This window comes from Equus caballus, chromosome 20, assembly GCF_041296265.1.
Source record: "Equus caballus isolate H_3958 breed thoroughbred chromosome 20, TB-T2T, whole genome shotgun sequence".
Taxonomy (NCBI): domain Eukaryota; kingdom Metazoa; phylum Chordata; class Mammalia; order Perissodactyla; family Equidae; genus Equus; species Equus caballus.
The window spans coordinates 30,338,690-30,353,885 of NC_091703.1; the positions used below are offsets into that span (position 1 = coordinate 30,338,690).

At 34.7% G+C, this 15,196-nt stretch overlaps 1 protein-coding gene across 1 annotated transcript; it reads right to left on the bottom strand.

Annotated features, from left to right (window-relative positions):
• Positions 1-7,738: 7,738 nt before the first annotated feature.
• On the bottom strand, positions 7,739-8,680 carry OR2B3 (olfactory receptor family 2 subfamily B member 3). The gene has a single exon (XM_001491959.3). It carries the CDS (start codon positions 8,678-8,680, stop codon positions 7,739-7,741), a length of 942 nt encoding a protein of 313 aa, XP_001492009.2.
• Positions 8,681-15,196: the final 6,516 nt, after the last annotated feature.

Below are 15,196 nucleotides of genomic sequence, written 5' to 3' on the forward strand. Positions count from 1 at the left end.
AGGGATGGTTCAACATCACCAAATCTATCAATGTGATACATCACATTAAAAAATTAGGAATAAAAATCACATGATCATTTCAATAGATGTGAAGAAAAGTATATCAATATAATAAAGGCCATATATGACAAACACACAGTCAACATCATTCTCAACAGAGAATAACTGAAAACCATTCCTCTGAGAACAGGAACAAGACAAGGGTGCCCACTCTTGCCACTCTTATTCAACATAGTACTGGAAGTTTTAGCAAGAGCAATTAGGCAAGAAAAAGAAATAAAAGAGATCTACATAAGAAGGGAAAAAGTTAAATTCTCACTATTTGTGGAAGATACGATTTTATAAATAAAAAACCCTAAAGAATTCACCAAAAATCTATTAGAAATAATAAACAATTGCCGTGAATTTGCAGGATACAAAATCAACATAAAAAATTAATTGCATTTCTATACACTAATGATGAACTAGAAGAAAGAGAAGTCAAGAATACAATCCCATTTGCAATTGCAGCAAAAAGAATAAAATATCTAGGAATAAATTTAACCAAGGAGGTGAAAAAACTATACACTGAAAACTACAAGAAATTATTGAAAGGAATCAAAGAAGACATAAAGAAATGGAAAGATATTCCATACTCATGGATTGGAAGAATAAACATAGTTAAAATGTCCATATTACATAAAGCAATCTACAAATTCAATGCAATCTCAGTCAGAATCCCAATGACATTCTTCACAGAAATAGAATAAAGGAGCGTAAAATTTACGTGGAACAGCAAAAGACCTTGAATAGCCCAAACAATCCTGAGAAAAAAGAACAACACTGGAGGTATCACAATCCCTGAATTCAAATTATACTACAAAGGTATAGTAATCAAAACAGGAAGGTATTGGCAGAAAAATAGACACACAGACCCATGGAACAGAATTGAGAGCCCAGAAATGAGTACACATCTAATCTTTGACAGCTAATCTTTGACAAAGAAGTCAAGAGCATACAATGGTGAAATGAAACTCTCTTCCATAGATAGTACTGAGAAAACTTGACAGCCAAATGCAAAAGAATGAAAGTAGACCATTATCTTACACCATATACCAAAATTAGTTCAAGATGTATTAAAGACTTAAATGTAAGACCTGAAATCTTAAAACTCTTAGAAGAAAATTTAGGCTTTACACTTTTTGACATTGGTCTTAGCAGTATTTTCTTGATTACCTTGTCTATTCAGGCAAGGAAAACAAAAGAAACAATAAACAAATGGGACTGTATTAGATTAAAAAGCTTCTGTAAGGCAAGGGAATCCATGAAGAAAATGGAACAATAACACACCAACTGGGAGAAAATATTTACAAATCATATATCCAACAAGGGATTAGTTTACAAAATATTTAAAGAACTCATACAACTCAACAACAAAAACTGAAAAACCTGATCAAAAAATGTGCAGAGACTCTGAACAGACATTTTTCCAAAAAGATATACAGATGGCCAACAGGCACGTGAAAACATATTCAACATCACTAATTATTAGGGAAATGCGAACCAAAATTATGAGATATAACCTCACACCTATGAGAATGACTATAATTAACAAGATAAGAAATAACAAGTATTGGAGGGGATGTGGAGAAAAGGGAACCCTCATACACTGCTGTTGGGAAAGCAAACTAGTGAACTCACTGTGAAAAACAGTAGCGATTTCTCAAAAAGTTAATATTAGAAATACTGTATAATCCAGCTATCCCACTGCTGAGTATTTATCCAACGAACATGAAATCAATGATTCAAGAGAGTTATGCATCACTATGTTTATCACAGCATTGTTTATAATAGCCAAGATGTGGAAGTAACCCAAGTGCCCATTGACCGATGAATGGGTAAAGAAGACGTGGTATATATACCAATCTCTTCATTAGTCTGTACTTGAATTCTCTTGGCTCAGAGATCTGTGAACTAAATAGGCAAGTTCTCTGTTTCCCATATGCTCAAAATTTAATAGGTAGAACTGGAAGAAGATGACTGATAAAAACACTGCTGTTCAGAAAGATAAAATTTAGAGATTCACAGAGGTCACAGGTCTGTAGAAATCTGAAAACTACTGGGCAGTTGTTGTGAAGAGTTACAGCTATGAATTGGGAAAGCTTATTTGCTCCATTATTAAATCAATTCTTATCACTAGTGATTAAATTTTAATTGGCCTTTGTTGTACAAAGAATGTCTTCAATTTTCTATATTACATCCTGGAACTAGAAAAATAATTTTTCTGTTTTAATCCGTCATGTTTTTGAATTTTTAGAGTCTTGCGATTTTGTTTCCACTTGAAAACAGTTTTTTCTGTTTATATGTTTTGTAATATCTTGTCAAACATATATAACAGCAGCAAATACTTACCATTTTCCAACTTCTTCATCTAGAGTTACAGTCATTGGCTTCATTATCTGCCTTCCAAATTATTGCAGGTGATACTTTAACCAAGTATTTTCTTACTGTATAACGTGGATCACTATGGTTCCAATCTTTAATATCAATATCCTGATCATATGCCACCTGAACTTTATGACAATGTCTCCTATTTTAATTTTTTTTCTTAACATCAGAACTCCACTACCGGTACCAATTTCTATAATTAGTTAGGAAATCCTACATTATAACAAAGTAATAAGAGCCTCAAAAATCTCAGTCACTTTAAATAACAAAAGTTTATTTCTCGTTCATGCTACTTGTCCAGCAAAGGTTGGAGTTCTCCTACATATTGTCCACAGTCTAGGATTCAGGCAGATTGAGAACTCTCCCTGGAGCATTGCTTATTTTGGTTGACAGAGGGAAACAGGTCATGGCAGAGTATATACTAGATATTAAAGTCATCATCAGGAAGTGACCCACATCCTTTCTGCTCACATTTTCCTGGCAAAGCAAATTAAAAAGACAGGCCTACGTTTAACAGGATAGAGAAGTTCAATCTGTCATCTGTCTAGAAGAAGAGAGGGAATCAGAGATATATGACCATTGCTAGTTTATACCATGTGTGAAAAATATACTACTTCCAAAATACTCAAGAAAATAAAAAAATAAGAACTTGATAATATGTCTGCCTTTGAAATTGACAAATGTCTCAAAAGATGAAGATTCCCACAGTTAGGAAAAGTTCATGAAGCAAATATTCTCAATTATTATATACAATGCTAGTGGAAAAATGGAATGCTACAAAATTTCTGTAGTGAAATTTGTCAATATCTGTTAACTCTTAGGTCTTATCATTTCTAAGAAAACAAACTGACATATATAGTCACAGGTTCATAAGTGCAGAATTTTTTGCAGTGGTATTTATAATAATCAAAACAAGGAATGCGAATGTTCAACAACAGAAAAATAGTTAAATGCATTTTAACATACCTGCAGGGTGAAATTCAATTTACAGCTACTTAAACTATGTTTTAAAGAAGACAGAGCAGGATATATTCTCAGAATATAATAAAAAATATGTAAAAATGATTATAAAACTCTATTGACAGAAAAGAGGAATAAACTAGTATGCCAACTATAGTGAACTTTGAATGTAGTAAATTTAAGGATGAGTTCTTTTCCATAAACGGTTTGCAATATACTTATATTATTTTTAAAAGAGAAAAGCTTGTTAATAACCATATGTGATACTCATTTTCATTTTTATAGAAAAACACAATTTCTTTGGACTTTGAGAATTTAAGATTATATCTCACTGTGAAATTTCATATGAGCCCTGTGCCTAGCTGCAGAGTTTCACATCTCTTAAAATCCTTTTCAGAGAGTTAGTGAAAATTTGCATATTAGTTAAAATTACTCATAGTTTTGATAACTTGGTGTTTTATTTTTCTGCCTCCATAAACTAAGTGCTATGAATGCTTTGGTGAGCAAAAACATACTTTGTCCCTGTGCCCAGGAGCTCACAGTCTAGCAGTAGGTAAAGACATTTACCAAATGATCACTTGAAAGTGGAACAGCCATAAATGAGAGGTACATGACGAGCATGTAAATTTGTGGGTATTTTACTGAATCAGGGAGACCAAAAAAGATTCTCTAAATTTATGATGCGGCCTGAACAATTAGTGACCAGGTGAAGATGGATGGGAAGAGTATCCCAGGTACTGGGATAGAAGAATAAGTATGCTGAAATGTCATGGGATTTAAGGAAATATGATAAGTGCAAGGATCAGGGCTGTATGATTGCGAAGTGAATAGTCATGTACTGTTTAACAATGGGATATATTCTGAGAAATGAGCCCTTAAGTAATGTTGTCATTGTGTAAAACATCATACAGTGTACTTAAACCAACCTAGATAGTGTAGCCTACCACACACCTAGGCTTTATGGTATAGTCTTTTACTCCTAGACTACAAACCTGTACAGCATGTGACTGTACTGAATACTGCAGGCAATTGTAACACAATGGTAATTGTGTATTCAAATATATATAAACATAGAAAAGTAAAAATATAGTATAAAATATGGTATAAAATATAAAATGGTACACCTGTATAGGGCACTTACCGTGAATGGAGCTTATAGGATTGCAAGTTGCTCCGGGTGAATCAGTGAGTGAGTGGTGAGAGAATGTGAAGGCCTAGGACATTACTGTGCACTACTGTAGGCTTTATAAACGCTGTACACTTAGGCTGTACTGAATTTATAAAAAAATTTCTTTTTCAATAACAAATTAACCTTAACTTACTGTAATTTTTTACTTTATAAACATTTTAATTTTTTTTAAAGATTTTATTCCTCCTTTTTCTCCCTAAAGCCCCCCGGTACACAGTTGTATACTTTTAGTTGTGGGTCCTTCTAGTTGTGGCACGTGGGGTGAAGCCTCAGCATGGCCTGATGAGAGGTGCCCTGTCCGCGCCCAGGATCGGAACCGCAAAATCCTGGGCTGCCCAAGCGGAGCGCGTGAACTTAATCACTAGGCCACAGGTCCGGCCCCTAAATTTTTTAATTTTTCAAAACACTTTGACTCTTTTGTCAACACTTAGCTTAAAGCACAAACGTATTGTACAGCTGTACAAAAAAATTTTCTTTCTTTATATACATATTCTATAAGCTTTTTTCTATTTTTAATTTTTAAACTTTTTTGTTAAAAACTAAGACACATACACACATTAGCCTAGGCTTACGCAGGTTCAGGATCATCAATATCACTGTCTTCTGCCTCCACATCTTGTCCCACTAGGAGGTCTCCAGGGGCAACAACATGCATGGAGATGTCATCTCCTGTGATAGTAATGTCTTTTTCTGGAATAGCTCCTGAAGGACATGCCTGAGGCTGTTCTTGAGGAGATGTCATTCTTTTCAGAAATATGTCCACGGTGGTTTGTTTGGTTTCCTTTTTTTCACCATAGATTTACTTGTAAGCAGATAATGCACAATGCACATTCTTCTTTATTAATGAAAATATTTCAAGGGTGGGGTCCATATTTTCAAACTTTTGAGGGAGCTTGTAGAGGTCTGCAAAAGCTTCTGCTCAGCCTTTCACTGTGAATTTTCTTGAGGGTACTTTTCTTCTCCTGCAGTTTCCTTTTCTCTTGTCTCTTCAGTTATGTGGCGTTATGATGGCGAAGGCATAATTAGGAAATAGCAATTTTTCAGATCCATTATAATCATATGGGACCACCAGCGTATACACGGTCTGTCACTGACTAAAACGTCATTATGCGGTGTATGACTGCATTTATCTTTATCTGGTAAGCAACAGAAAGCCACTGATGATCTATAGTGCAGATGAGGAGAGTGAAACAATTGTATTTCCATTTGAAATGATCACTCTGGTTGTATTTTATAATGTGTATTGCAGAGAGTTGGGAGGAGTGCACAAAGATGGATTGGGTAATAAGGTAGGCCTAAGTAAAAGATGATGATACTAGGAATGTGAAGATGGAAAGAAATGGAGAGACGAAAGGTATAAAAGAGAAATTATTAATATGTCTTGTTAATGGTTTTGATATGGAAAATTATGGAGGGGATGGTGTAAGTTACGGCTCATGGTATTTGATTTGCATACCTAAACAAGAGGTGAATATATTCATTAAAATAGCTAGCTTTAGAAGAGGGCTTGCAGAGAAGGAGATCAGGTGTTTGGTTTTTGGGTATGTTGGGTTTGAAATGCTTATTGCATATTAAACAAGAGATGGCAATGGTGTATATAGGTTTAGAAATTTTTAAAAGTCACCTGTTCTAGTGATATAATTGCTTTCATTTGTTTTTTAGTGTCTTGAATTGCTAACTTTTTTTGAAAAAACCAGCATTTTAAAGACCATATATTAAAGCCTTTCCTTTTCTCATTTATTTGAAATGTCTCATTTAGTAAACAGGAAATTATTATATTACAGCCAAATGCTGTACTTACGTTTGTAGTTATTTTCTACTGCCACTGTTCCCTTCTATACTTTAATTATTTTTCTTTGCTTACTGGATAAAGTCCAAATTTTTTGGCGAGCATCTCCAGCCTCATTTTGCATGTGTTTGAGTATTTTAAGCATATTAACTTACTTGTACTCTTTGAAAAGCTACACTTTGTAATCCTTTCTCTGTTGCCTAAAATCTTGCCTCCTCTATGTCCTTACATGACTAACTGTAAGTAACAATCTAAGTGTCTGAGTTTAAGGGTCATTATCTGCAGGAACTAGAGTATTTCTTCAGTAGAGGAACTACGATTGTTTTCCTTGAGGTCTAGTGCTATCTAGTGAACAATAAATATTTATTGAATGACTGCTCAAACAAAAAATGAATTGATTCAGATCAACGTTAGAAAAAATACTCATATTAACATTTCTATAATAATTAGCTTTATAATTTAGGGGAAATCCTGCATGCTTCGGGCAGAACTTGGGAAAAATGAGGATTTGACAAAAAGACAAAAAAAGGAGAAATGCTACCCATGGCAAATAAAAGGAGGAATTAAAAATAGAGTTTGAAGGCCAGCCCTGGTGACCTAGTGGTTAAGATCAGTGCACTCCACTTCAGTTACTCAGGTTTGGTCCCAGGGCATGGACCTTCATCACTTGTCTGTCAGTGGCCTTGTTGTGGCAGCAGCTCACATTGAAAAAGAGGAAGATTGGCAACAGATGGTAGCTCAAGGCAAAATATTCCTCAGCAAAAAAGCAAAAAAAAAAAAAAAAAGTAGAGTTGTAAATGAAACTCAATTGACATTTCAAGTTTGTAGTGTGAGATGCGCACACCTGGCTAGTTTAAAGCCAGCTGGGTTTGAGGTGGGCTGCATGCTTAGAACAGTTCTAGAAGGTGCATCTGATGAATTTTATCAAAGGATGTGAGAGTGTAAGGTGACTGAGGACTTGGGTGCTGATAGGAACATTTTTGTCTTGGGATCACTGGTTATTTAATCATAAAGATGTGGAAATCCCCAACTAAGGTGGTAGACAAGATGGTTCTAGAATAAATAGTATATAAATGGGAATGTAAACCATTCAAGTGTTCTAACTAGTCTGACATTGATAGGAGCAAATTAGCATGACTTGGTTCCAAGGAGCAAAGTGCATTAGGGGAACTTAAGGAAAGCTAAGGAGTTTTTTATTTAGAAAGGGTATGTTATGGTCTTAACATTGCTTCCTGGAGAAAGAAAACTTTTCTAACTGTTGGTAGAATTCAATGAAATCATAAGACCTGAAAAATAGAAAAATTGGTTCAGGCATTATTACCATCATCAAGGATAAGGAGAGACAGAAGATCCTCATCACAATGGAGTGCTTCTCATTTCTTATAGAAAAAGGTGATGCACATCACTCTCTTGAAGGCCTCCTTCATATCTTTATTTCTAAGGCTATAGATGAGAGGGTTCAACATGGGTGTGATGATCCCATAGAAGAGGGAAACCATCTTTCCCCAGTCTTTAGATGTAGATGAAGGTGGTTGTAGATACATGTAGATGGCTGTTCCAAAAAAGAGAGACACCACAACCATGTGGGACCCACATGTTCCAAAAGCTTTTTTTCGTCCTTCAGCTGACCTGATTCTCAGTACTGCTTGAGCTATGAAGCCATAGGAGATAAGGATCAAAGTCACAGGAATTAACAGAATTAATACACTAAAGAAGAAGAGTTCATTCTCAATAGGTCTTGTGTCAGCACATGACAACTTGAGAAGGGCAGGAACCTCACAGAAAAAGTGGTCCACTTCCTGACGACCACAGCGTGGCATGTTAAGGGTCAAGGAAGACTGCAACACTGAATTACTGAAGCCAGTGAACCATGAAAAGGCCACCATCCTTAAGCAGAACCAATGATTCATGATGACTACGTAGCGGAGGGGTCTGCAAATTGCGACATATCTGTCAAAGGACATGACAGCCAGGAGGAGACACTCAGTAGCACCCAGGGCCAGGAAGATGATGAGTTGAGCCACACAGCCACCATAGCTGATGGTCTTTTTGTTGCGACAAATGTTTATCAACATATGAGGGACTGTGCTTGTGGTGTAACAGAGATCTAAGATGGAGAGATTAGTGAGAAAGAAGTACATGGGTGTATGAAGTTTGGGATCCAGAATGCACACCATCATGATGGACACATTGCCAAAGATGGTGATTGTGTATGATACTAATAGGAGAACAAAAAGAGGCATTTGTAGCCAGGGCCTGTCTGAAAAGCCAAGTAGTATAAACCCTTTTGGGGAGCTCTCATTTGCCCAATTCATGACCACTCCTCTATTTTTCATTCCTAAACAAATTGAAAATAGAAAATAGTTAATAGATAATTATTGAATATTCTTATTGGAACCAAACTGAATTTGGATTCATTATAATGCATAATTCAACACCAAAATTAACTATAGTCAATATAGTTATCTTGTGGTTAAAAGTAGTCTTCTGAGACTTAAAACTAGAATGTACAACTATGTACTGGGGACTTGGGAAGAAAAAAAGTAGTTCTGTTTTCAAAAAGTTATGTTATACTTACTTTATGAAGTAAATCATTACATTTATTTGACAAAATATATAAATTCATATAGCGTGGACAGTTGTAGTGCTCAATGCATTTCAATTCTTCTCCCTTTTCTTACCTGTTAACCTACGTTAATAAGCATTTTAATAATAAACACTACTTGTAATCAATTATTTTTAATTCAGGCTGAAAATGCTGAGTAAAATAGAGGTTATAGGATTTTTATCTAAATCTACAATTTATCTAAAGAAATATTGCTTGTTTTAGTAACATCTTCATGTGATTTTTTGAATTGTCTCTTTCTCTTAAATGATATGTATTCATGTCGATTCCCACAAAGAGCTATCATGGATATTAGATGCTTCATTCAAGGTAGTAAAACTATGGCTTAGCTTTGATTTATGGCAATGACCACATTTGACATCTCTCCCTCTCTTCAAACACCTTGGTGATTATAGTAAAACTGATAGTCTAGTCATTGCTCGACTGACATGTGATGGACACTGCTCAGTGCCTGAAATACATCCTTTTTAATTCTCACAAAAACTCTGATAAATAAACATGATCTACATTTTATTGCTACTGTGACTCAATGAGAATAAATTATTTGCACACTCAGTGATGCTGAGGCCAAGACTCAAAGCCAGGATTTAAAAGCCAGTCCTTTTTTTATAACATATTTTCCCCCAAATATACAGATAGCACAAGAAGACTGATTACATACAACACAATGGTGGTTATAAACGAAAACAGGAACACCAAAAGGCAGATAATCAAATTATTTTCTTCAGTCTTTGGAAGCTATCAGTTATTTGGTTATACGACCCAAGCACATCTAAATTTCTTCAGTCTATTTTGCACATTTAAATGCAAGGTCTTTGATATAACTTACACCATTTAAATGTACAGGCATAAAAATAGCGTACTGCTAGACAGACTTAAGAAAGGATATAAAATAAGAAAGACTGACACATCTTACACCAGAGTAGCATACCTTTTCCACAGTGAGAAATATTCACATATGAAGTATAACTTCACCATGGGATACATAAGAATGAATAAAAACAGTTGTAAGATTTGTAAATCCTTCCATTATATGTGGTTATAACTTTGGCTTTTTAGCTATAGATATACATTATTTCTCGATCGATAACAGTAATACACCTTCAATGGAAAAATGCAAGAGTATATCAGATTTGACTTCTTTGAGAGTACCTGTAAGTTTAAAATTTTTACGTGAAAAAAGATGTATACAGTAAGAAAAGATAAAGGCAAGATGGAAAAATGTTTAGTGATTAAGGCAAAAATGGTTAATAAAATATAAAGAATTATTACATGTTCGACATCACGAATTATTAGGGGGATGCAAATCAAAACTACAATGAGATGGTCAGAATGGCTATAATTACCAAGGGAAAAAAAACAAATGTTGGAGAGGATGTGGAGAAAAGAGAATGCTAATACACTGCTGGTAGGAATGCAAACTGATGCAGCCAGTATGGAAAACGGTATGGATATTTCTGAAAAAAATTAAAAATAGAAATGCAATATAATCCAGCTATCCCACTACTGGATATTTAACCAAAGAACTTGAAATCAATGATCCAAAGAGATTTATGCACCCCTGTGTTCATTGCAGCATTATTTACAATAGCCAAGAAGTGGAAGCAACCCAAGTGCCCTTCTACAGATGAATAGATAAAGACTATGTGGTGTGTATATATATAATGGAATACTACTCATCCATAAAAAAGAAAAATTGTCCCATTTGCAACAACATGGATGGACCTTGAGGGTATGATGTTAAGTGAGATAAGTCAGACAGAGAAAGAGAAATGCTGCATGGTTTCACTCATATGTGGAAGAATACAAACACATGGATAAAGAGAACAGATTAGTGGTTACCAGAGTGGAAGGGGATTTGGGAGTGGGTGAAAAGGATAGACGAGCACTAGTACAGGTGACTTTTAAAAATTTCTAAACCTGTATATACCATTGCCATCTCTTGTTTAATATACAATAAGCATTTCAAACCCAACATATCCAAAAATCAAACACCTGATCTCCCTTCTCCACAAGCCCTCTTCTAAAGCTAGCTATTTTAATAAATATATTCACCTCTTGTTTAGGTATGCAAGTCAGAGACCATGAGCTGTATCTTACACCATCCCCTCCATAAAATTAAACTACTGGGGGTGAGCATGATGAAGTATGTTCAGAAATTGATAAATAATAATGTACACCCCAAATTACACAATGTTATAAACCATTATGATCTCAATAAAATTACTTGATAAAAAGAATTATTACATAGTAATTATAAGAAAAGATCAAAAACCCAATAAAAAGTGAGCAATGGATGTAAGTAAGCAATTTGGGGAAGAAAAAATATAAACCAAAAGTGAAAATAGAAAAGATGTGCAACTTTCTCATCATTAAAGAAACAAAAATTAAAACAACAAGGAAATATTACATTGTCTTATCATTGGTAATGTTAAAAATATTAACTTTACAAGTTAGCTGTTAGGAACACTGCCTCTGGAGCTAAAATCTGCCAGCGTTTGATTTCTGAGCTGTGTGAGTCTGGGCAAATTGGTGAACATCCTTGTGCCACATTTAAAAGAAAAATTTCTGTACTGATGGTAAGAGAGCTATTGTGAGGGTCAAATAAGACAATCCGTACACATCTGAACTTAGGACACTGTCTGAAACACAGTAAGCATTTAATGAATGTGAGCTAGTAATCACTAACAGTATCATTAACATTTATCATTAGTAGTAATCATAGATAGTAATAATGTATCATTATCTTAGCTTGGCATGTGTATGAGAAAACAAGACAACCAAATTACTATTGGTGGTGCCAATGCTTATTATAATATTATAATACAAAATGATTAAATGTATATGCAACTTTTTCTTTGTTTCTAGCGTGATATCGAGAACTTATTTTCCAGTAAATAGAAGTCAAGTCAAGGGTTAGTAGGAGATATTGGGTTATCTGAAGGTCTTGGGAAATAAGAGGAGTCTACACAGCTGCAGTTTTTTTTGTACTTCTATTTTTTCACATCTTCTACTCTTCCTTACATTTATGTGGCTCTGGTGTCAGCTCACTCACCAATTACTCTTCTACATTGTCAGAAAAATGAACCTACCCTTTGACAAGCACATGTTCATTCCACTGTCATCTTAACTCTGTTACTATTCAGATACTCTGTACTAATCAAAAGGAATCTTAAATACCACTAATTCTTTTTTTTGCTTAAAACGAAAATGCTACTAACTCTTCTTCCCAATGGAGACATAATGGGCAAACATTCACTCAAAGAGCAAAATGATAACAAGAAGTTTTGGAATCACTGAAAATGCTTGACATTTATTTCAAGATTCCCAGGAAACAAATTGAACACTCTGATTATTTAATGTGATGCAACACAGAGGCAGGGATGTGAGTGAAATGGTCTTGATAGACCCTTCCAGCTCATGGTAACATAATTTTCTGTAGTAGACATCACTCATCTTTTTTCCTTTAAGTGTCAAAGAGGTATTCATACCTTTCTTTGTGCCATGATTCGAAGGAGGTCTGGTCCCAATACAGGCTGATAAATGCAATGACTTTTTGAGCTTTCAATCCTTGTGACATTCTTATTCAACTACCATTTGCCCACAGATTCAGAATGAAATTAGCATCTAACTTTGACCACATCAAGAACTATAATATGAAAAAAGTCCTTGTGATGAGTTAAAAGTTTTTTTTATAGGTATTGTCTTCAGTCACTAGGGCATTTTTGACTAACACTGGCTCTTCTCACCAGGTTCTAATGGATTTTACAGTGAGAAGTGATTTTTAGATACAAACAATATTGGTAGAGTCATGGAGAGAAGGTTGTACCTTTAAATGAAGGGGTTGATATTCATTCAATGTGTGTCCTCTTTTAGCCCCAGGGATTCCAGAGTCCCTCAAGTTTAATTGGTCCTTGTGTCCAGAGAGGAAATAGATGAACTCTATTCTCAGCTGCACTGGTAGCATAATACTGGCACATACGTGGCTCACAAATTTTAAACTGGGGTGAAGAAAATAGTCATGAAGCATAAACCATTAAAAAATAATTTTAGAGTTGTTTTATCAGGAGAGCACAAAGGTAAATGAATTTATAGCCCCAAATTATTTTTAAATGGTCTCAGGGTCAAAGACTGACTCCACTGATGGTGTATATGGGAAAGTTGTATTTCTATTGTTCATTGATTTTTGTAATGAATATGTTCGGACTAAACCTGCTAGAGATCCACAGTTTAAAAAATTATATAACACAAAGTTGCAACATATAAATTAACACATTGAAGTTTAAGATTAGTATGAATTCACCAAGGCAGAACTGGAAGAATAATGCTATGGGCTTGGCACAGGAATATTTTTTGAAAATAAGTTGATTTATGCAATTTATAAGAATATGTGCTCACCTAAGATTTTTGATAAAAATAAAATGAAAATTTAATTGAACATCAGCCTAGATATAATCTCAAAGAATATCACTTGTTAGTATTTTAATGTATTTATTTCTCCTTATTTTTATTTTCTATAGAGTGTATTTTTATGAATTATAGAATCATAAAGGTAGAATACAATTATTTTCTAAATTATAGCATTTTCTTAACAAGTGATTTTTGTAGCCCTATAACATTATTTTATAAATTGATAATTAATATATAAAATATATGCTTGTTGTGAGTGTCTTTTAGTCTATTCTGATTGCTAGCGAACTTTTTCAGAAGTGGGTGGCCAAGTCTTTTTTCCTGGTCTGTCTAGTCTGGAAGCTCTGCTGAAACCTGTCCACTACAGGTGACCCTACTGGTGTTTGCAATACCCTTGGCATAACTTTCAAAATCACAGTAACAGGCAACTGCCACAGAAAGACAACGGATGGATGGGTGGTATGGTTCTGTGACCAGGAAACGAACCCAGACAGTGGCAGTGAGAGCACTGAATCTTAACTATTAGACCAGCTAAATTCTGTGCATGTATATATATAATCTATAAGCATATACTTTCCCAATAATTTTCCTATTAAATATTTGCATTTTCTGAATTAGTCACTTTATTCTATAGATTGTTCAGAATAAAATTTTTCAATATTTGACCTCCTTTAGATTGTTTATCAGAGTGTAATTAATGGATTAAAAAGTATTATACAGAAATCATATTCCTAATTAGTTTTGTAAAGAATATAACCGGTTGGACTTGGATTATAATAGAAAAGCAATTTTAGAGGAAGATTATAGAAGAGAAGCATAGAAACCTGAGTGCCACAAGGTATCACTGAAGAAATATATGTGTATATTTTTCCTGTTTTGTTTTCTCTTGTGCCCTACCAATTTTAATACCAAATACTGAATTCTCCTCATGGCTATAAGTTTGCTTTTATTTTCTTATTTTCTTTATTTCCTTTACGATCCTAAGGGGTGCATGGGTTGTGGTCCCTGTCATATCTCCGTTTGCTTGACCAGTCTGTCCATTGAAAAAATTGGATAGATCTTGGATGATGACAACAGATTATCACAAATCAAACAAGCAGTGGCCCCAATTGAATCAGCTAGGCTGAATGAGTCTCCTTGATAGAGCATATTAACAGATAACTGGGTGACTTGGTATGCAGTCCTCGATCTGGTGAATGTTTCTGGCTCATCCTTATCAAGAAAGATGATGAGAAAGAGTTTGCATTCACTTGGAGCTGACAAGAGTACACGTAACCCCAGGGCTATTTTAATTCTTTTGCCTTTTGTCATTATATAGACTGAAGAGAACTGAGTTAGCTGCACATTCTGCAGGACATTCACACTAGTAGCTATATCAAGGACATCATGCCACATGAGCAAGAAGTGGTTAATACATGGAAGTTATTGATAAGACACATATACTCTAGATTGTGAGTGAAAAACTATAAAGATTCAGGATCCTGAAACATCAGTACAAGTTTCAGATGTTTATTGGTCTGGGGCATTACAGTACACCCAATCCAAAGTAAAAGACACATAATTGCATCAGGAATCTCCTGTCATAAAAAGGAAACAAAGTGCTTATCAGCTCTCTCTGTGTTTTGTATTAAGCATATTTGACACCAGTGGAATACTGCTCCAATCCATCTGTTGGTAACACGGAATGTTTCTAGCTTTGAATGGGCTCCAGAGAAAGAGGGGCTCTGTAGGAGGTTTAAGCTATAGTGTAAGTTACCCTGTATGTAGGAGCATACATTTAGGAAGATCCTATAGT

Coding starts and splice junctions, on each gene's coding strand:
- OR2B3 (XM_001491959.3), bottom strand. CDS start 8,680: ATGAATTGGGCAAATGAGAGCTCCCCAAAAGGGTTTATACTACTTGGC.